Source organism: Cyanistes caeruleus, chromosome 11 (genome assembly GCF_971803275.1).
Source record: "Cyanistes caeruleus chromosome 11, bCyaCae1.hap1.1, whole genome shotgun sequence".
In the NCBI taxonomy this organism is placed as follows: domain Eukaryota; kingdom Metazoa; phylum Chordata; class Aves; order Passeriformes; family Paridae; genus Cyanistes; species Cyanistes caeruleus.
Genome location: NC_141711.1, coordinates 20,590,760 through 20,612,007, shown reverse-complemented (window position 1 = coordinate 20,612,007; position 21,248 = coordinate 20,590,760). Strand labels below are relative to the sequence as shown.

The window sequence follows — 21,248 nt, the reverse complement described above, 5'->3', positions numbered from 1 at the left end:
GCAACTTCATCCAGGCCTCACACAGCCCATCCCCCAAAGCAGGAGGTCAAAATTCACACTAGCTGAGCATTTCAGCCCTGCCTCCCCTTTAACAGTACTTATCTGAAACTAAATCTTTGCCTTCTTGGGGCACCTCACAATAATTGCCCCCTTTTTTATATATATATATATCTCAAATTTTGATCAGGAGCTTAAAATGTTTCTGAAACTTACACCATAAAAATCTCCACTCCCTCACAAAGCACCTACAGGCCATGCACACCCATGTTGCTGGGCCTTGTCCTGGGGAGCCTGCTCGGGCTGCAGCCAGTGCTGGCTGCCACTGAGGCTGCCTGGCCAAGAGCAGCCCCAGGAGCAGCAGGCAGAGGCAAAGCAAGGTGGGCAGGACAAAGAGCAGGAACGAGATTGCCCCTGAAAGGCAGACACACTCTGGGGCCTGCTCCTGGCCAGGGACCCTGCCCAGAGCCATCCCCTGCTCGCCGGGGCCTTGAGGGGCAGCTCTCCAGCTGGGCCAAGCTGTGCCAGCAGCTGCAGCCGTGCTGGGGAGCCTTGGCCGCTCTGGGCCCTGCTGTGCAGAAGGGTCTCTGTGTGCCAGCGGCAGCTGGGGGCCTCAGCCACCTGCTCTCTCCACAGGAGCACTTCTGGACAGCATTTGAAGGACAATGGCTGCACTAAACACACAGACAGCTTGAGCAGCACCTCTGGCAGTAACAAGGGCCTGAGCAGCCATCTGAAGAACCCTGCGAAGAGGATCCCAGGACTGCTCTCTTTGAAGAAACCTCCTATAACCCTGTAGATCCCACTGTAGATCCCCTCTTTTCCCCATAGATATCCCCAAGCTGCCTTCACTCCCTTTTTTGATCTCCCTTTGCCCCGGCCTAGCCCATTCCTTAGTTCTTGTAGAGACCCAAAGACCAGCCCAGCACCCTCCAGCCCCACCTGAGACCAACATGGCCCTTCCTCTGTCCCTGAGCCCCCTGGCCCTGCCCTCTAAACAACACTGAAGGTGAGCCCATCCGCCAGTGTAGGTGATGGCCCCTTCTTCTCTTCAAATAAAGAGATGGAGCTGTTAGCCCAGTGTCCAGCTGGTACCGCCACTAAAGCCCACACAGCACCAGCCCTGGCTGAGCTCCATGTCCAGGAGCTGCCGGGGCTGACCATGGTGTGGGCAGGCAGGAGCCAGGCAGGGGCTGCTGTGACCAGCAGTGGGGCCCCGAGGGGCTGGGGGAGTCCAAGCTGAGCGTCCCTGGGCTGAGGGCACATTTCCTTCCGTGGCTTCACCTGGGCCTGTACCTCCTCCACTGGAGTGCCCAGGAAAAGAGGGAACCATCAAGAGCAACACCAGGGACGCAGCCTGACTGTGGACATGATTTTCTGAACCTGAGAGAATTTCATGCTCTCGGGAGCTGATTGTTCCCAAGAGAAAGTCTTTTGAGGAGTTTTTCTCTCTCAAGGACTGTTTATGAAAATAAGCTTTCATTTCCCAAAACAAGACACAGATGTCCTGAGAGTGTTTTTCTCTTTTCCCATCAATGAGATGAGGGAGGTATTGTTCCTTCTACCAGTCAAGATAACCTGTATCAGAACACCTTATAAAAGTGTTGAAAAACCCCAGAATAAAGGATTTTTGCCTCTTGAAAAAAACTCTGGTTGCTGTGTGTGATTGGAACCCTCGTTCTATAGTTCGTGTCCTCTAGCAACACCTGACCAGCAATGTCAGCAGACAAAACCAAGGTTTTGTTTATCAATGGCCCTTTGATGAAGTAAAAGATTTACAATCAGGGCAGTCAGATGGGAGAACACTCAAGGGGTACAGCCGGGGCTGTGAGGTCACAGCAGGCTCTGGGGTTACACAGGTTGAGGTCACGACAGGCTCTGAGGTCACAGAGGTGGCAGAGCCCCGTGGTTGCACAGCACCACAAGGACAGAGCAGTCAGTCCTTGACTGCGACTGTTGCAGCAGCGGCGACAGCAGCAGCGGCTACAGCAGCAGCAGCGGTGGTGGCAGCGGCTACAGCAGCAGCGGCTACAGCAGCAGTGGCTACAGCAGCAGCGGCTACAGCAGCAGCAGCGGCTACAGCAGCAGCGGCGGTGGCAGCAGCGGCGGTGGCAGCAGCGGCGGTGGCAGCGGTGCTGACACTGGGACAGCGTTGTGAGGACAGTGGTGACAGCAAGAGCTGGAGGACTGGCAGAGGGCAAGGCACCATGGCCTTTCCTCTGCGCCTCTTCCTCCTGCTCCTCCTGGCAGTGGCCCTGCCTGACAGGGCTGCCCAGGCTGCTCCCTGGCGAGCACAGGGAGCAGGTGAGCCCACGGCCTGGTTCCCCTTTCTCAGGACAGCACTCCCTTCTCCCTGGGAAGCATTGGGAATGGTTTTCCCCAAAGCATAAGGGAGGGTTTCCTCTGTGGGAGGGAGAGAGTCCCCAGGGGCCCTGGGCTGCTCCTGCCACACTTCCAGGGATGTTGCAAAGGGACTGCAAAGAGGGTGTTGAGAGTGACCACAGCTCCCCAGGTCCCTCTGCAGCTCTGACCATGTCCATTGACATCTGGCTGCCAAGGCCTTACCCAAACCCCTTGCAGTGCCCAGTCCCCTAAGGCAGAAGGGGATCCCAGAATGCACCATGGACATGGTTCTGATCTGTGCTCCAATCTAGATTGGAATCATCACATGGATTACCTGGAAGTAATGAATGATGGCTTGAAATTCTTGGAGGATGTTGGAGGCAAGTTCTCAATTCCCCTTTTTACTTACAGAATAATCAATGTCAAGGTGGCAAGAGCTCAGCCATGTGCCACTTCCCTTAACATAATATCAGGGGTGATACGTTTTTGAAACCTTGTCCCACTGGAGCCCTGAGTGATCCCACAGGATTGCTGTCAGTGGGAGGAAGGAGCATTTAGCTGTCAATCTTCTTCCCATGTGCAATACCAGTGTCTCCTGTGTGCTCTGTGTAGCCATGGAGAGGAGCAGACAGGGAAGGGGCCAGGCCCAGGGCTGTGCCCCGGGCCTGTGCCTTGCACGGCTCCTTTGCTGGCTCCAGGGACCCTGAGAATCTCCTATAGAGCCACAGCAGCTGTTCTGTCCTGCCTTTCTTTGCAGCCAAGCCTCTTGGTGAAGGTGCTGCAGCTCCTCAACCCCCACCCAGGACTGAGCCTCAGAGAGGTGGTGAGGGTAGGTCAAGGCCTTTCCCCCAGGGAGAGCGGCCAGCTCAGAGCCCAGAGCTCGGCCAGGGCGGAATCGCTGCAGGTGCCAGGACAGAGCCGTGCACGTGTGTGCCCTCGGCCTGCGTGATGCCCTCACAGCTCCTGCAGCTCAGAGCTGCCTGTGCAGATCAGCAGAGATGAGAGAAGCTTCTGTGGCTGTTTAGTTACAGGTGTGTCTGCAGGGAGGACTTTGCCAGCTCCTGGGATGGTTACTGCACACAAGCCCAGCTCCCAGGGTAAGTGGTGTGTCCCTCCTGACCCCACAGCCTGAGCAATGGTTTTGCGGGATCCATTCCTGGGAAATGGAAATATTCTGTTCTAAGCTCCCCAAAGACAGAAGACCAAAGATACAGCAGAAGAGAAATCCCTGGAACGATCTGAACTTATACGGCAAATGCTGAAGGAAATGCAGCAGGGAGGACAAGGTGGGTCCATGTCCCTCATCCTTCTCCTGAGACTCAGCAGCCGGGGGCTTTCTCTGCACATCTGGACACGCCGTGCCCGGCACGGCAGGAAGGGATCCATGGTATCCTCACAGCCCCTCTGATGCTTTCACAGCCTGCAGGGCTGTCTTCCAGCCAGGCCTGGCTGCAGCTTCTCCCCAGCCTCTGCAGGAAGGCATTTGGCACTGGCTGACAGGGAGTCTCAAACTGCAGCACAGGCCATGCACACCCTGAGATCCCCTGCAATTTCTCAGTCTCCGGCTAGATCAGGTCGAGGGGCTGTTTGGAGAAGGGACCAACCTGGGACAATCCTGAAATCCTGGGTGTTTGCTGATCCTTATCCATGCCTTTCACAAATATTGCCTCCTGAAGATGGTACCTTCGCAATGAGGAACAGCCCCATCTGATCCAGCTGTCCCTCTTCCATTCTCCAGGAATGAAACGAGAGCCTGTGCAGCAGGAAACCATTCCAGAAGGAAGCAGTGATTCTGTGCCAGACACTGCTGCAGGAAGGGAGGCCATGCCAGGCACAGTCCCAGGAGGTAACTGCTGTGCCTCTGGGCCTGAGCCCTGCTGAGGCTTGAGCTGCCATCGCTGCTGCTTGGCAGTGCCTGCCCTTCAGGGATGTTGCACAGAGCATGGAAAGGGTGTTGAGAGTGACCAGGAAGCAGCCCAGAGCTCCCCTGGCCCCTCTGCAGCTTTGGCCATGTCCATTCAGGACAGCTGTGGCTCCCACAGCCTTACCCAGCCCCACTGCAGTGCCCAGTTCCCTAAGGCTGAAGGATATCCCAGAATACCCTAAAAAAGGTTCTCATATGTGCACCCTTCCAGATAAGGTTCCTGGCAAGGTTTCTCCATTAGCTTGGCTGCATAATGTTGTGAAGCACACTGGGCCTCCTGCAGGTATGTTCTCAGTGTCCCATGGAGAAATAATCATTGACAACCTGTCAGGAATCAGGTGATAGAAGCTTCTGTGGCTGTTCAGTTACAGGTGTGTCTGCAGACAGCATTGTCCCAGCTCCTGACCTGGTTACTGCATCCAAGTCCAGCTCTCAACACAGCAGTGAGTAGTGTGTCCCTGCTGACCCCACATGCTGAGCACTGGTTATGTGGGATCCATTCCAGTAAAATGGAAATATTCTGTTCTAAGGTCCTCCAAGAGAGAAGACCCAAGATACAGCAGAAGAGATATCCCTGAAACGATCTGAACATATACGGCAAATGCTGAAGGAAATGCAGCAGGGAGGACAAGGTGGGTCCATGTCCCTCATCCTTCTCCTGAGACTCAGCAGCCGGGGGCTTTCTCTGCACATCTGGACACACCATGCCCAGCACAGCAGGAAGGGACCCATCGCAGCCTCACTTCCCCACTGCTGCTTTCACGGCCTGCAGGGCTGTTCCCCAGCCTGGCCTGGCTGCAGCTTCTCCCCAGCCTCCACAGGAAGGCATTTGGCATCAGCTGACAGGGAGCCCAAACTGCAGCACAGGCCATGCACACCCAGAGATCCCCTGCAATTTCTCAGTCTCCGGCTACATCAGGTCGAGGGGCTGTTTGGAGAAGGGACCAACCTGGGACAATCCTGAAATCCTGGGTGTTTGCTGATTCTTATCCATGCCTTTCACAAATACTGCCTCCTGAAGATGGCACCTCCACAATGAGGAACAGCCCCATCTGATCCAGCTCTCCCTCTTCCATTCTCCAGGAATGAAACGAGAGCCTGTGCAGCAGGAAACATTCCCTGAAGGAAGCAGTGATTCTGTGCCTGACTCTGCTGCAGGAAGGGAGGCCATGCCAGGCACAGTCCCAGGAGGTAATTGCTGTGCCTCTGGGCCTGAGCCCTGCTGAGGCTTGAGCTGCCACCTCTGCTACTTGGCAGTGCCTGCCCTTTAGGGATGTTGCACAGAGCATGGAAAGGGTGTTGAGAGTGACCAGGAGGCAGCCCACAGCTCCCCTGGCCCCTCTGCAGCTTTGGCCATGTCCACTGACACCTGGCTCCCACGGCCTTACCCAGCCCCACTGCAGTGCCCAGTTCCCTAAGGCTGAAGGGGATCCAGCACACTCTGAAAAAGGTTCTCATCTGTGCTCCCTTCCAGATAAGGTTGCTGGCAAGGCTTCACCATTAGCTTGGCTATATAAAGTTTTGAAGCCCACTCGGCCTCCTGCAGGTATGTTCTCAGTATCCCATGGAGGAATAATCATTGACGGCCTGTCAGGGACCAGGTGACAGAAGCTTCTGTGGCTGTTGAGTTACAGGTGTGTCTGCAGACAGGACTTTCCCAGCTCCTTTGCTGATTAGTGTGCAGAAGCCCCACTTCCATCGCAGGGGTGAGTAGTGTGTCCCTGCTGACCCCACAGGATGAGCACTGGTTTTGTGGGAACCACTGGGAAATGGAAATATTTTCTGTTGAGGTCCTCCGAGTGACAAACGTACAGGAGAGAAGGAATCACTGGAGTCAAACAACATCTGGAAACAAATTGTGGAGGAACTGCAGAAAGGGCCTGGTGGGTTCATGTCCCCCTAAGCCTCCTCCTGAGACTCAGCAGCCAGGGGCTTTCTCTACCCATCAGGACACGCTGTGCCCTGCACGGCCCCCTGCTGCTTTCATGCCCTGCAAGGCTCATGAAAGCTGGCCTGGCTGCAGCTTCTCCCCAGCCTCCACAGGAAGGCATTTGGCATCAGCTGACAGGGAGCCCAAACTGCAGCACAGGCCGTGCACACCCTGAGATCCCCTGCAATTCCCCAGTCTCCGAGCAGATCAGAAAGGGCAGCTGTTTGGAGGAGGGAGGGCCCTGGCCCAGGCCAAATAACCTGGGCACTTTCCTGGTCCCTGTCACTGATAAATACTGGCTCCTGAAGATGCCACCACCCAAATGGGGAACAGTTCCATATGATCCAGCTGGCTCCTTTCTTTCTCAAGACATGGACATACAGGTTCTGTGGAAGGCAGCATTTCCTGCAGGCAGCGGTCACTCGTCGGCAGCCTCTGCTGCAGGAAGGAATGGGATGGCACACATGAGTACGGTCCCAGACACAGGAGGTAATTGCTGTGCTGGGCTCAGCCCTCGGCGGGGCTGTGTGCCAGCAGCTCTCCCCCCAGGGCTGGCCCTTGCACATTGTGGCGGCAGCCAAAGCTGGAGGTGCCTCAGCTCCGAGGCCTCCGGAGCTCGTTCCCAGCCCTTGGGAAATGGGACTCATGCACCAACATCACTCCCTCTGCATCTGCTCCCGGAGCTGGCCCTGAGTGCCCAGAGGCCCAAGGCACAGGAGCAGGGAGTGGGAGCCCTGCTGAGAGCCCAGGGCCACAGCCAGCCCTGGCACACCATGGGAATGATTCTCATCTTGGTTTACTTCTAGATTTGGTTGCGGGGAAGGCTCGTTCCTTAGCCCTGAGATATGACGATTTGAAGCCCTCTGGGCCACCTACAGGTATATTCATTATATATATTATTATATATATATAATAAGGAATATTCATTAACAACCTGGCAGGGACCACGTGACTAAAGCTTCTGTGGCTGTTTCAGTTACAGGTGTGTCTGCAGAGAGGATTTCCCCAGCTCCTGGGCTGGATGCTGCACACAAGCCTGACTCCCATCCCAGCGGTGAGTAGTGTGTCCTTGCTGACCCCACAGCCTGAGCACTGCTTTTCTGGGATCCATTCCTGGGAGGTTGAAATATTTCTTCTTAAGTACCTCCAACAGAAAAGACCAAACACACCTCAGAGAAGAAATCCCAGGAGCGATTTGAAGTCATGTGGAAAATGCTGAAGGAATTCAAGCAGGGAGCACAAGGTGGGTCCATGTCCCTCATCCTTCTCCTGACACTCAGCAGCCGGGGGCTTTCTCTGCACATCTGGACACGCCGTGCCCGGCACAGCAGGAAGGGACCCATCGCAGCCTCACTTCCCCTCTGCTGCTTTCATGGCCTGCAGGGCTGTTCCCCAGCCTGGCCTGGCTGCAGCTTCTCCCCAGCCTCCACAGGAAGGCATTTGGCATCAGCTGACAGGGAGCCCAAACTGCAGCACAGGCCATGCACACCCTGAGATCCCCTGCAATTTCTCAGTCTCCAGGTAGATCAGGTCTAGGGGCTGTTTGGAGAAGGGACCAACCTGGGACAATCCTGAAATCCTGCATGTTTGCTGATCCTTATCCATGCCTTTCACAAATATTGCCTCCTGAAGATGGCACCTCCACAATGAGGAACAGCCCCATCTGATCCAGCTCTCCCTCTTCCATTCTCCAGGAATGAAACGAGAGCCTGTGCAGCAGGAAACATTCCCTGAAGGAAGCAGTGATTCTGTGCCAGACTCTGCTGCAGGAAGGGAGGCCATGCCAGGCACAGTAAAACAAGGTAATAGCTGTGCCTCTGGGCCTGAGCCCTGCTGAGGCTTGAGCTGCCATCGCTGCTGCTTGGCAGTGCCTGCCCTTCAGGGATGTTGCACAGAGCATGGAAAGGGTGTTGAGAGTGACCAGGAGGCAGCCCACAGCTCCCCTGGCCCCTCTGCAGCTTTGGCCATGTCCATTCAGGACAGCTGTGGCTCCCACGGTCTTACCCAGCCCCACTGCAGTGCCCAGTTCCCTAAGGCTGAAGGGGATCCCAGCACACTCTGAAAAATCTTCTCATCTGTGCTCCCTTCCAGATAAGGTTGCTGGCAAGGCTTCACCATTAGCTTGGCTATATAAAGTTTTGAAGCCCACTCGGCCTCCTGCAGGTATGTTCTCAGTGTCCCATGGAGGAATAATCATTGACAGCCTGTCAGGGACCAGGTGACAGAAGCTTCTGTGGCTGTTGAGTTACAGGTGTGTCTGCAGACAGGACTTTCCCAGCTCCTTTGCTGATTAGTGTGCAGAAGCCCCACTTCCATCGCAGGGGTGAGTAGTGTGTCCCTGCTGACCCCACAGGATGAGCACTGGTTTTGTGGGAAACACTGGGAAATGGAAATGTTTTCTGTTGAGGTCCTCCGAGTGACAAACGTACAGGAGAGAAGGAATCACTGGAGTCAAACAACATCTGGAAACAAATTGTGGAGGAACTGCAGAAAGGGCCTGGTGGGTTCATGTCCCCCTAAGCCTCCTCCTGAGACTCAGCAGCCAGGGGCTTTCTCTACCCATCAGGACACGCTGGTCCCTGCACGGCCCCCTGCTGCTTTCATGCCCTGCAAGGCTCATGAAAGCTGGCCTGGCTGCAGCTTCTCCCCAGCCTCCACAGGAAGGCATTTGGCATCAGCTGACAGGGAGCCCAAACTGCAGCACAGGCCGTGCACACCCTGAGATCCCCTGCAATTCCCCAGTCTCCGAGCAGATCAGAAAGGGCAGCTGTTTGGAGGAGGGAGGGCCCTGGCCCAGGCCAAATAACCTGGGCACTTTCCTGTCCCTGTCACTGATAAATACTGGCTCCTGAAGATGCCACCACCCAAATGGGGAACAGTTCCATATGATCCAGCTGGCTCCTTTCTTTCTCAAGACATGGACATACAGGTTCTGTGGAAGGCAGCATTTCCTGCAGGCAGCGGTCACTCGTCGGCAGCCTCTGCTGCAGGAAGGAATGGGATGGCACACATGAGTACGGGCCCAGACACAGGAGGTAATTGCTGTGCTGAGCTCAGCCCTCGGCGGTGCTGTGTGCCAGCAGCTCTCCCCCCAGGGCCGGCCCTTGCACAGTGCGGCGGCAGCCAAAGCTGGAGGTGCCTCAGCTCCGAGGCCTCTGGAGCTCGTTCCCAGCCCTTGGGAAATGGGACTCATGCACCAACATCACTCCCTCTGCATCTGCTCCCGGAGCTGGTCCTGAGTGCCCAGAGGCCCAAGGCACAGGAGCAGCTTCACGCATGAGTCCTGCCATGAGCCAGGGCCACAGCCAGCCCTGGCTCCCAACTGGTCACGGCCTGCACTGGCTCCTGACAGGGCCTGGCTCTGTCCCCTTGGGCTGGGGGAGCTATCACAGAGCAGGGAGGGTCAGGGATGGCTGTGGCTGCTCAGGGATGGCTTTGGCCTGAGTCCCTGGAAGGAGCCACTGCCCAAGCAGCTGTGCTGTCCCCGGGCTCTACTCCCGGCCTTCTTGGCTCTGTTGGGTGGCACAGCCTGTGCCAAGGGGCAGCAAGGTGCCTGCAGACCCCAGCCCTGGGGGAAACAGAGAATGTACGGGACATACCCAGCATGCTGCCAGCTCAGCAGTGCAGCACAGCATGGACTCACACTGCCCATTGCTTCCGTAGATGCAACCAGCACAACACAAGTTCCTGGTTCCCAGAAGGTCCTTGAAAGGGCTTTCTGTCAGGGAATGTTCTGCTGGATAGAGCTAATAGCAGGCGTGCTTTGTTTGGAGATTTTCTTCATGTTGTGCTGCTTTGGAATCTGCTATGCCTGGAAGAGAAAATGGTGAGTGTTTTGCTCATCTTTCCCTCCAGCAGCTTCTTTTGAAAGCCTATTGTAGACAGGAAACATTTCCAGGGAGGCTGCTGTGGACTTGTGGGTAGCCAGTGGTTTCCCAAATAATCCTGCTGAGAGTTCTGCTGCTGCCTGGGGCTTTCTTTGGCCTCTTCACTGCGGGGCCTTGTCCTGGGGAGCCCACTTGGGCTGCAGCCAGTGCTGGCTGCCACTGAGGCTGCCTGGCCAAGAGCAGCCCCAGGAGCAGCAGGCAGAGGCAAAGCAAGGTGGGCAGGAGGAAGAGTGGAAGAGATTGCCCTTGAAAGGCAGAGGTGCTCTGGGGCCTGCTCCTGGCCAGGGACCCTGCCCAGAGCCATCCCCTGCTCGCTGGGGCCTTGAGGGGCAGCTCTCCAGCTGGGCCAAGCTGTGCCAGCAGCTGCAGCCGTGCTGGGGAGCCTTGGCCGCTCTGGGCCCTGCTGTGCAGAAGGGTCTCTGTGTGCCAGTGGCAGCTGGGGGCCTCAGCCACCTCCTCTCTCCACAGGAGCACTTCTGGACAGCATTTGAAGGACAGTGGCTGCACTAAACACACAGACAGATTGAGCAGCACCTCTGGCAGTAACAAGGGCCTGAGCAGCCGTCTGAAGAACCCTGCGAAGAGGACCCCAGGACTGCTCTCTTTGAAGAAACCTCCTATAACCCTGTAGATCCCACTGCCCCCTCTTTTCCCCATAGATATCCCCAAGCTGCCTTCACTCCCTTTTTTGATCTCCCTTTGCCCCGGCCTAGCCCGTTCTTTAGTTCTTGTAGAGACCCAAAGACCAGCCCAGCACCCTCCAGCCCCACCTGAGACCAACATGGCCCTTCCTCTGTCCCTGAGCCCCCTGGCCCTGCCCTCTAAACAACACTGAAGGTGAGCCCATCCGCCAGTGTAGGTGATGGCCCCTTCTTCTCTTCAAATAAAGAGATGGAGCTGTTACCCCAGTGTCCGGCTGGTACCGCCACTAAAGCCCACACAGCACCAGCCCCAGCTGAGCTCCATGTCCAGGAGCTGCCGGGGCTGACCACGGTGTGGGCAGGCAGGAGCCAGGCAGGGGCTGCTGTGACCAGTGGCTGGGCCCTAAGGGCTGGGGAAGCCATGCTGAGCGTCCCTGGGCTGAGGGCACATTTCCTTCCGTGGCATCACCTGGGCCTGTACCTCCTCCATTGGTGTTCCCAGGAAAAGAGGGAACCATCAAGACCATCTCTAGGGACACAGCCTGACCAGCAATGTCAGCAGGGAAAACAAAGTCTCTCCCCAGTTAACACACACTTGATAGGACCTAACTGGTGGGCCATCACCAATCCTGCAGGGTGCTGCACAGGCTCTGCTGCTCTGGGCAAGGGCCAGAAGGGAAGGGAAGGGCCAGGTAGCTGTGGGCCCCAATGGGGCTGACAAACAGCACTGGAGGCACAAGAACCCAGCTGCAACTACACTTGATTTCCAGGTCAAAACACTCAGTGTAGCTGGGCTGGGCTTCCCTGTAAGGCACGTGGGGGCTTTGGAGTCCCCCATGAGGTGCACGGGAGGCTGGGGTCCCTTGTGTGACACACAGGGATACTTCAGGTTCCCTCCGAGGTATGGAGGGCACTGAGGTTCCCTGTAAGTCATGCAAGGGATTTGGAATCCTATGTGAGGCATGCAGGGGGTTTGGGATCTTTCCCAAGGTGTGCAGGATGATGGGGTCTCTCCTGAGGTACATGAGGGGGGTTTGCATTCTTATTTGAGATGTGGAGAGGGCTGTGGGCTCCCATCAGCCTGCTGGTGCTTTGTGTCCCTCCTGCTGCATACAGTGGGGCTGGAGTCTCTTCTGAGGCACTCAGGGGACGGGGTCCCTCCCAGGGTCCCTCCTGGGGCAGGTCCGGCTCGGAGCTGCCACGGCCCAGGGGCACCCAGGGGCAGCCGCCGTGCCGGGATGGCGGTGCCGAGGGGCCGAGGTGGTTGCTGCACGGGCACGGCTCGGGCGGTGCTGAGCACCCCGAGACGAGGGGCCATGGCCTGCACTGCCTCCATCCGTGCTGGGAACACAGACAGCCCAGCCGGCAGAGCGGCGGCACCGGGCCCCAGCCAGCACAGAGGGGAACAGAACCGATGCCAGAGCAGCCGTGGGGCCTGCCCGGCTCTCCGGGCCTGTGGGCAGCCCGGGCGGGAGCGGCTCGCTCTGTGCCGCGCTCTCCCCACAGAACGGGGCTCCGAGTGAGCACCTTGGGAATGCTGAGGGGATTTGGGGCTGCAACTGAACTTGCCAGGGAGAGAAACAATTCATAGGAGACTTCTTTAGGCCTTTCTAAAGATGAACTGAGAAACAACTTCAAATCCCAGGCTAAATAGTGTGTTCTAATGTGTGCTGATTTTTTTAAAACAATTTGTTTGCAACTCCCTGTCAGGCCCGTGGTGCTGTCCCAGCCAGCACCAGCACCCAGGAGCTCTGCTGTGTGCAGCACGGCTGGGACAAGGGAAACGAGTTCACATCCCTACAGATGCCCTCTCTGCCTTCAGAGTTAACACACAATAGCAATATTCCAGCAAGAGCAGGTATTTTTACACCCTCAGGACGGTGTGCTCTTGTGGTCCTCATGGTGGATCAGAGAGGAAAGCCAAATTTGATGGACTAAACTTGACTGTAGGAGAGGGATAGCTCAGCAGAGGGCCTGGGGACACAGTGACTGGCACACAGCAGGAAGACCCCAGACTATCACAATTCAGCTGGGAGGGTATAAAAGCCCAGGGGTTCTTGGTTCAGGGTCCCCCAGAGGCACCAGCTCAAGCTGCCACTCTTGCACCATGATAACATTGTTTGAAGGATCCAGTGGTCTGACAGTCTGCTATGGAGTACATTCTACATTTCCAATCTTTTGGGCATTTGGGAGCTTTTGATTTTGCTTTGCACCCAAGATAAATAAACCCCCAAAAGTGCACAAATAACCATTTGTTAACCAATAAACCTCCTTTACCATTTCCTCCTTTTATTTTCAGCTGATTTTTATATTGTTCTATTTGCTCTGCTACCTTGTCCTCATCTTTCTAAAATTCATGGGCCTAGTCAGGTCCAGCCTGGGATGGTGCACACATTTTGTTTAGTTCTCTAGTAACTTATCCCCAGCAATCGTGCTGACCACACCCATTTAAAATATTGCAAAAACCTAACCCTGGGCTGCAGTATGTGAATCACACTCCAGTGTGTGAGATGGCAGAGCATCAGGGCAGGCACTGAAGAAGAGGGCATTCCGTAAAATAGATTTGTTTAACCTGACTGCTAATGCTAACACAGAACTGCCTGTCATGCTGCCTTGCCTCTTTGCTAAACTGGATTTGTGTTTGTGATTCACATGTGATACTTTGTTTACAAATGTGCCTATTTTAGGGTGATTCTGAGGATGATTTAGAATGATTAGCAGGAGTCAGTAGACACTGGAATAAATCTTTAAGCTCAGCAGGAATTAAATCCTGTGATTTCAATATAGTTCTTATTATTCCACTTAAAACCTCACTATCCGTGCCAAATTTTTTTTATTTATTTATTTTACATAACTCTCTGATCACTTGGTAATTGAAAGGCCGAGGTTGGATTTGCATTGCTCCTCTGCCTTTATTATATACTACAGGAGCAGCTGTAAACATATCTTCATCTTCTCCAGGGCTGGTATGCCCTGGGTTTCCCCACCAACACCCACCCTTGCCGGGCTCTGGGGGCCCCGTTCTCTCACTGGGCCTGTGGAGGGGCTCAGCTGCTCCCCCGCAGGAGCTGGCCGAGGGCCCGGTCCCCCGCCCCAGGGAGCTGTCTGGAGAAGGGACCAACCTGGGACAATCCTGAAATCCTGGGTGTTTGCTGATCCTTATCCATGCCTTTCACAAATACTGCCTCCTGAAGATGGCACCTCCACAATGAGGAACAGCCCCATCTGATCCAGCTGTCCCTCTTCCATTCTCCAGGAATGAAACGAGAGCCTGTGCAGCAGGAAACAATTCCCGAAGGAATCATTGATTCTGTGCCAGACTCTGCTGCAGGAAGGGAGGCCATGCCAGGCACAGTAACACAAGGTAATTGCTGTGCCTCTGGGCCTGAGCCCTGCTGAGGCTTGAGCTGCCATCGCTGCTGCTTGGCAGTGCCTGCCCTTCAGGGATGTTGCACAGCACATGGAAAGGGTGTTGAGAGTGACCAGGAAGCAGCCCAGAGCTCCCCTGGCCCCTCTGCAGCTTTGGCCATGTCCATTCAGGACAGATGTGGCTCCCACAGCCTTACCCAGCCCCACTGCAGTGCCCAGTTCCCTAAGGCTGAAGAATATCCCAGAATACCCTAAAAAAGGTTCTCATGTGTGCACCCTTCCAGATAAGGTTCCTGGCAAGGTTTCTCCATTAGCTTGGCTGCATAAAGTTGTGAAGCCCACTGGGCCTCCTGCAGGTATGCTCTCAGTATCCCATGGAGGAATAATCATTGACAACCTGTCAGGAATCAGGTGACAGAAGCTTCTGTGGCTGTTTCAGTTACAGGTGTGTCTGCAGAGAGGATTTCTCCAGCACCTGGGCTGGATGCTGCACACAAGCCTGACTCCCATCCCAGCAGTGAGTAGTGTGTCCTTGCTGACCCCACAGCCTGAGCACTGCTTTTCTGGGATCCATTCCTGGGAGGTTGAAATATTTCTTCTTAAGTTCCTCCAACAGAAAAGACCAAACACACATCAGACAAGAAATCCCTGGGGCCTTTTGAAGTCATGTGGAAAATGCTGAAGGAATTCAAGCAGGGAGAACAGCACCTTGTTGGTCCATGTCCCTCAGCTTTCTCCTGAGACTCAGCAGCCGGGGGCTTCCTCTGCACATCTGGACACGCCGTGCCCGGCACAGCAGGAAGGGATTCATGGCAGCCTTGCTGCCCTGCTGCTGCTTTCACAGCCTGCAGGGCTGTTCCCCAGCCTGGCCTGGCTTCAGCTTCTCCCCAGCCTCCACAGGAAGGCATTTGGCATCAGCGGGCAGGGAGCCCCAAGTGCACCACAGGCCATGCACACCCTGAGATCCCCTGCAATTTCCTGATCTTGGGGCAGACCAGGAGGGGCAGCTGTTTGCAGGAAGGAGTGCTATGGCCCAGCCCCAACAGCATGGACATTTTCCTGATCTTTAACCATGCCTTTGACAAGCATTGCCTTCTGAAGATGCCACCTCCCCAATGGGGAATGTTTCCATCTGATCCAGCTCTGCCTCTTCCTTTCTGCAGAAGTGCATGAAGAGGCTGTGCTGAAGGCGGTGTTTCCCGGAGGAAGCAGTGGTTCACTGGCAGCCTCTGCTTAAGGAAGGGAGGCCATGCCAGGCACAGTCCCAGGAGGTAATTGCTGTGCCTCTGGGCCTGAGCCCTGCTGAGGCTTCAGCTGCCATTTCTGCTGCTTGGCAGTGCAGGCACAGCCTGGACAAGACCGGCACAGCCCAGAGGAATTATCCCCAGCAGGCTCAGGACAGTCGGCTACTGATCAGTCCTGTTGGGCTCCCTGCATGGGAGACACGTCTCAAAACCCAGCAGTGGCTGCAAAAGGGTGCCCGTGGTGGGGAAAGGGCAGAGGGGGAGGTCAAGGCTCCACTGCATCCTGAGAGGGCCTGGCTCTGTCCCCTTGGGCTGTAGGAGCTGTCCCAGCAGAGGGAGGGCAGGAGGGATGGAGCGGGGAAGGGATATTTGTGGCACTACCTGCTGTTGTTTTCCCCAGGGCTTTAGGGAGGGTTTTCTCTTTGGGAGGGGAGAGAGCTCCCAGGAGCCCCCGGCTGCCCCACTTTCCTCTCCAGGGATGTTGCACAGGGCACGGAAAGAGGGTGGAGAGTGACCAGGAGCCAGCCCAGAGCTCCCCAGGCCCCTCTGCAGATTTGGCCCTGTCCATTGGCACATAGCTCCCACAGCCTTCCCCAAACCCCTTGCAGTGCCCAGTCCCCTAAGGCAGAAGGGGATCCCAGAATGGACTGAAAAGGGTTCTCATGTGTGCTCCATTGTAGATTGGGATTGTGATATGGATTATGTGGAAGCCCTGGTGGAAAATGGCTTGAAATTCTTGGAGGATGTTGGAGGCAAGTTCTCAATTCCCTTTTTACTTACAGAATAATCAATGTCAAGGTGGCAAGAGCTCAGCCATGTGCCATTTCCCTTAATATAATCTCAGGGGTGATGGATTCTGGAAATCTTGTCCCACTGCCTCCTGCAGCCTGGAGGGATCCCACAGGATTGCTGTCAGTGGGAGGAAGGAGCATTTAGCTGTCAATCTTCTTCCCATGTGCAATACCAGTGTCTCTTTCTGTGTGCTCTGTGCAGCCACGGAGAGGAGCAGACAGGGAAGGGGCCAGGCCCAGGGCTGTGCCCCGGGCCTGTGCCTTGCACGGCTCCGTTGCTGGCCCCAGGGACCCTGAGAATCTCCTATAGAGCCACAGCAGCTGTTCTGTCCTGCCTTTCTTTGCAGCCAAGCCGCTTGGTGAAGGTGATGCAGCTTCTCAACCCACACCCAGGACTGAGCCTCAGAGAGGTGGTGAGAGTAGGTCAAGGCCTTTCCCCCAGGGAGAGCGGCCAGCTCAGAGCCCAGAGCTCGGTCAGGGCAGCATCGCTGCAGGGGCCAGGACAGAGCCGTGCACGTGTGTGCCCTTGGCCTACGCGATCCCCTCACTGCTCCTGCAGCTCAGAGCTGCCTGTGCAGATCAGCAGAGATGAGAGAAGCTTCTGTGGCTGTTTAGTTACAGGTGTGTCTGCAGGGAGCGCTTCCCCAGATCTTGAGGTGGTTACTGCACCCAAGCCTGGCTCCCATCGCAGGGGTAAGTGGTGTGTCCCTCCTGACCCCACAGGCTGGGGACTGGTTTTTTGGGATCCATTCCTGGGAAATGGAAATACTTTGTATTAAGGTCCTCCAAAAAGAAAGACCCAAGATAATGGAACCAAAAAGTCTCTATCATCAAATGATTTCCTGAGACCAACAGAGAAAGAAGTGCAGGGAGGAGAAGGTGGGTCCATGTCCCTCAGCCTTCTCCTGAGACTCAGCACCCAGGGGCTTTCTCTGCACATCTGGACATGCCGTGCCCAGCACAGCAGGAAGGGATCCATGGCAGCCTCACTTCCCCTCTGCTGCTTTCACGGCCTGCAGGGCTGTTTCCCAGCCTGGCCTGGCTGCAGCTTCTCCCCAGCCTCTGCAGGATGGCATTTGGCATCAGCTGACAGGGAGCCCCAAGTATATCACAGGCCATGCACATCCTGAGATCCCCTGAAATTTTTCGGTCTCGGGCTAGATCAGCTATAGGGGGTGTTTGGAAGAGGGAGGGCCCCAGAGCAGTTTCAAAAGCATGGGCTTGTTCCTGATCCTTATCCATATCTTTGACAAGTATTGCCTGAAGAAGACCAGCACAGCGCAGAGGAATTATACCATGCAGGCTCAGGGGTTTTGGGTACTGAGATGTCCTGTGCAAAATGGGGTGGCAAGGTGCCTGCAGGCCCCAGCTCTGGGGCAAACAGAGAACATCCTGGCCATATCCACCGTGCTGCCAGCTCAGCAGCAGAGCACAGCACGGGCTCACGCAGCCCATTGCTCCCACAGATTCAGCCGGCACCACAACTCATGCTCAGACTATCTGGGAAAGCATGAGAAGAATTTTCAGCCCGGGAACACATGGTTTGATTAAGCTAATGGCCATTTTGGTTGCTGGAGCCCTTTTTCTGATGATGTGCTGTGCTGGAATCTGGTATTGTTGGAACAGAAAAGGGTGAGTGTTTTGCTGATCTCTACGTCAAACAGCTTCTTGAAAGGCTGCTCATAGTAAACATTCCCAGTGAGGCTGCTGTGGACTTGTGGATAGTCCTTGGTAGCCCAAAGAACTCTGCTGAGGGTTCTGCTGCTGCTCAGCCCTTTTATTGGCCTCCTAATTGCTGGGCCTTGTCCTGGGGAGCCCACTTGGGCTGCAGCCAGTGCTGGCTGCCACTGAGGCTGCCTGGCCAAGAGCAGCCCCAGGAGCAGCAGGCAGAGGCAAAGCAAGGTGGGCAGGAGGAAGAGCAGGAACGAGATTGCCCTTGAAAGGCAGAGGCGTTCTGGGGCCTGCTCCTGGCCAGGGACCCTGCCCAGAGCCATTCCCTGCTCACCGGGGCCTTGAGGGGCAGCTGTCCAGCTGGGCCAAGCTGTGCCAGCAGCTGCAGCCGTGCTGGGGAGCCTTGGCCGCTCTGGGCCCTGCTGTGCAGGAGGGTCTCTGTGTGCCAGTGGCAGCTGGGGGCCTCAGCCACCTCCTCTCTCTACAGGAGCACGTCTGCACCTTCAGAAGACCAGCCAAAGACTCCACTCAGCGAGAAGCTGACCTGTCATCCCTGGTCTTTAAATCTGTCCCCATCTGCTGTGCTGCAGCCCCATTTTGAGGGTGTCCCAAAACCTATACTTCCAAAGCTAAACCCTATGCCCCAGACCCCCCTGGATCTGCTCCCTAGTGTGCAGGAGGTGCCCTGTGTGCCAGGAGCAGATGGGGCCTCAGCTGCCTCCTCTCTGCTCAGGAGCACCTCTGCACCTTCAGAAGACCTGACAAAGACTTTAGTCAGCGAGCACTTGACCTGTTATCCCTGCGCTTCAGCTCTGTCCCCATCTGCTTTGCTGCGGGTGCAGCCCCGTTTTGAGGGCGTCATAAAACCCAAACCTCCAAAGCGAGACCCTCTGCCCCTGAGCCCCCTGGCCCTGCACCCTGGCCAGGACTGAAGGTGGGCAGCCCCTGTCCACCAGAGCAGGCCTTGGCCCATGTTTTGTGTTTAAATATTGGCCCATGTTTTGCGTTCAAATAAAGAGTTGAAACTGTTACCCCAGTGTCTGGCAGGTAGCACCAGCAAAGCCCACAGGGCACCAGCCCCGGCTGAGCTCCATGTCCAGGAGCAGCCGGTGACTCAAGCCAGAGTTTTCCAGCTAGCTCAAATACAGGTTTTCTTCTCTCTCCGGCCCACTGCCAGGAGGGATCTTGGCCAGAGCTGCTGTCTGGGTTTAGATCAGGATTTGAGCAGTCCAATTCCCTCTGAGCACAAGTCTATAGACCAAGTAAAGAAGCTGTAATAAATTTTTATTATTTGTTAATCAAATTAAATATTATTACTAAAACATGATTGCTAAGGTTGTTTTAAAAAAGCTAACATTGCAGAAACGCCTAACCACAATGACCACATATGTGGCTGTGAAGGCAAGAAGCTGAAACTGCAGAGCTGGAGCTGCAAAATGTTATCCGGCTGTACAAAGGGGAAGTAGAACATCTCCTTATTAAGGACAATTGCCTACCCACGACCACCAAGAGGCAGAAGAAGACCCCCTAGCAACAGGAGGCGCAGGTGCTGATGCGATCCAGGAAGACACAGATGCAGGGACTGTATAAAAAAGGGAACCTCCTCAGCCAAGGTGCGTGCCATGTGCAGGACACTTAAGAGGAAGTGTCCTCCGGCTCGCCCCCAGCTGGGTTTTTGCTTGCTTTACTGCTTGCTGAATTAATAAAAATTGGCTTTCATTAATTATTATATAAATTGTCCCTTCTATTTTGTCACGACAATTTATAACAGAAGCCATAAGGGGGACTCTTCTGGGTTATATTTCACAATGTATTCTTGCAAAGGGAACGCCAGGAAGAGGCAAAGGTTTGGGGGTCTGGGCTGATTATTTTAACAGGACTTCTTTGGAGGGTGCGAGTTTCAGAAAGAACCAATTATTTTTCACAGCTAGCAAACTTAAAAACTTTTTACAAATCAATGTTAAACACGCTAAGATAAGAAATAACAGACACAGACTCCTTCGAATGCCTACAAAGGTGTAGGAGTAAACTCACGGGAGGGGACTTGGGGTATTCGGGGAGAGCGGGGCGGGGGACAGTCACCCGACCTCCTTTAGATGGGACACAGGAGACGGAAATGCCCCGGGGACCACCGGCGAGAACACTTCACTATCGTCGGGAAACCAAAAGGCTGAGTCCCCCGCACGTTCCTGGGCCGGGGCCGGAGAACCACGGAGCGGCCCCGACTGCTGGAAATGACAGCGGCGCTTTCTCTCCGTCCCCTCAGGCTCCCCGCTGCATCCCCGCGGCGGGGCAGAGGGGGAGGGCGGTCGGCACGGCCCCCGGCAGCAAGGACTCAAACAGAGGGGTCCGGAAAAAGGAAACTCCAGTAACAACGATAAACCCGGGCCCCGGCAGGGAGCGGGGAAGGACAGAGGAAAAAAGCCTCAACCTGTGGCGCTCCCCCCGGAGTGGGGTAGGGGGGAGGAGTGGGCACTCCCCGAGCTGACAGCCAGAGGGGAATGACACAACAAGCCGGGGCTGACCACGGTGTGGGCAGGCAGGAGCCAGGCAGGGGCTGCTGTGACCAGCGGTGGGGCCCCGAGGGGCTGGGGGAGTCCAAGCTGAGCGTCCCTGGGCTGAGGGCACATTTCCTTCAGTGGCATCACCTGGGCCTGCACCTCATGAGGCACGCAGGGCAAATTTCAGCTCTCTCCTGAAGTGTGCAGGGTTCCCACATGAGGTGTGCAGTAGGGTTTAATTGAGAGGGTTTTTTACTCTTCTCAGCACAGCAAAGGGGACACTCTTGGCTGAGGTTTTGCAGTGCTTGGAGAAAACCTCTTGTGAGCCCTTGGGCCTTGCCTGTGGGCACAGTGGGCAGGTGGAGCCCATCCCTTGAGGCCAGTCTGGGCTGCTCAGGCCGGGCTGGGCCTGGTGAGGGCCCTGGCAGGGAATGGCTGCAGCTGTGGGGTCTGATGAGGCTGCCAAGCTTCAGCCTGGCCCTGTGCTGCAGCCAAACAGACATTTACAGCTATGGCCATTCTCTGGGGCACAGGAGGCACCCAGGGGTATAACTGGGGCAGTGGCTTCTCACCCTGAAGGGAGGCTGGCTCTCTTGGTTCCGAGGGCACAGCTTCGATGCCAGTTACCTTTGTGAACCTGCTGGGGAAGTGTTGAGGGGCAGAGAATTCCAACCCTTCTCACTGGGAAGCATGGCTGCTGGTGTGGCGTTTTTAAATTTTTTGCCCTCTAAATTTGTGTCCTGGCAGAGGGTTAAGTTTGCTTGCTCTCAGTAAGAGCCTTTTCTTCTTGGTGCCTGGGGGGCTGCAATGCAGATAGGATTGAAAAAGGATCAGCAGCTGCTTGGTCCATGTTTGTGGGATACCTTGTGGGGCACCTTTTGGCTGTGATTTATGGTAGTGCTTATGCAGGCATTTTACAAAAACTGGCTTCAGTTCTTTCATCTTGTCAA

General features: G+C 55.5%; 2 protein-coding genes across 12 annotated transcripts; both read left to right on the top strand.

The window, feature by feature from the left end:
- The first annotated feature begins 326 nt into the window (after window positions 1–326).
- On the top strand, window positions 327–10,984 carry LOC147651090 (uncharacterized). Of its 11 annotated transcripts, none has more exons than XM_086846359.1 (24): window positions 327–2,301; window positions 2,652–2,720; window positions 3,098–3,169; window positions 3,366–3,437; window positions 3,525–3,626; window positions 4,079–4,186; window positions 4,476–4,547; window positions 4,630–4,707; window positions 4,795–4,896; window positions 5,348–5,455; window positions 5,739–5,810; window positions 5,899–5,970; window positions 6,055–6,147; window positions 6,564–6,683; window positions 7,001–7,072; window positions 7,177–7,248; window positions 7,348–7,437; window positions 7,889–7,996; window positions 8,286–8,357; window positions 8,446–8,517; window positions 8,602–8,694; window positions 9,110–9,229; window positions 9,858–10,020; window positions 10,550–10,984. In XM_086846359.1, the coding sequence occupies exons 1-24, from the start codon at window positions 2,205–2,207 to the stop codon at window positions 10,710–10,712; spliced, it is 2,262 nt and encodes a 753-aa protein (XP_086702485.1). In that variant the 5' UTR covers window positions 327–2,204; the 3' UTR covers window positions 10,713–10,984. The 11 variants fall into 11 exon arrangements, with proteins under 11 accessions (XP_086702485.1, XP_086702480.1, XP_086702483.1 ...); XM_086846354.1 differs by having other exon boundaries at window positions 7,336–7,437; XM_086846357.1 differs by having other exon boundaries at window positions 7,171–7,248.
- A 955-nt stretch (window positions 10,985–11,939) lies between these two features.
- On the top strand, window positions 11,940–19,526 carry LOC147651089 (uncharacterized). The gene is made up of 10 exons (XM_086846352.1): window positions 11,940–14,086; window positions 14,376–14,447; window positions 14,531–14,608; window positions 14,696–15,362; window positions 16,016–16,087; window positions 16,474–16,545; window positions 16,742–16,819; window positions 16,907–17,005; window positions 17,593–17,758; window positions 18,285–19,526. The coding sequence occupies exons 4-10, from the start codon at window positions 15,341–15,343 to the stop codon at window positions 18,727–18,729; spliced, it is 954 nt and encodes a 317-aa protein (XP_086702478.1). The 5' UTR covers window positions 11,940–14,086; window positions 14,376–14,447; window positions 14,531–14,608; window positions 14,696–15,340; the 3' UTR covers window positions 18,730–19,526.
- The last annotated feature ends 1,722 nt before the right edge of the window (window positions 19,527–21,248 follow it).

Bases quoted from the DNA above. Each gene is read 5' to 3' on its own strand.
- LOC147651090 (XM_086846353.1), top strand. From the start codon at position 2,205: ATGGCCTTTCCTCTGCGCCTCTTCCTCCTGCTCCTCCTGGCAGTGGCC. The intron at 6,148-6,563 runs GTGGGTTCATGT...TTCTTTCTCAAG, and splicing joins GGAACTGCAGAAAGGGCCTG to ACATGGACATACAGGTTCTG. The intron at 7,997-8,285 runs GTAATAGCTGTG...GCTCCCTTCCAG, and splicing joins GCCAGGCACAGTAAAACAAG to ATAAGGTTGCTGGCAAGGCT.
- LOC147651089 (XM_086846352.1), top strand. From the start codon at position 15,341: ATGCCAGGCACAGTCCCAGGAG. The intron at 15,363-16,015 runs GTAATTGCTGTG...GCTCCATTGTAG, and splicing joins GCCAGGCACAGTCCCAGGAG to ATTGGGATTGTGATATGGAT. The intron at 17,759-18,284 runs GTGAGTGTTTTG...CTCTCTCTACAG, and splicing joins TATTGTTGGAACAGAAAAGG to GAGCACGTCTGCACCTTCAG.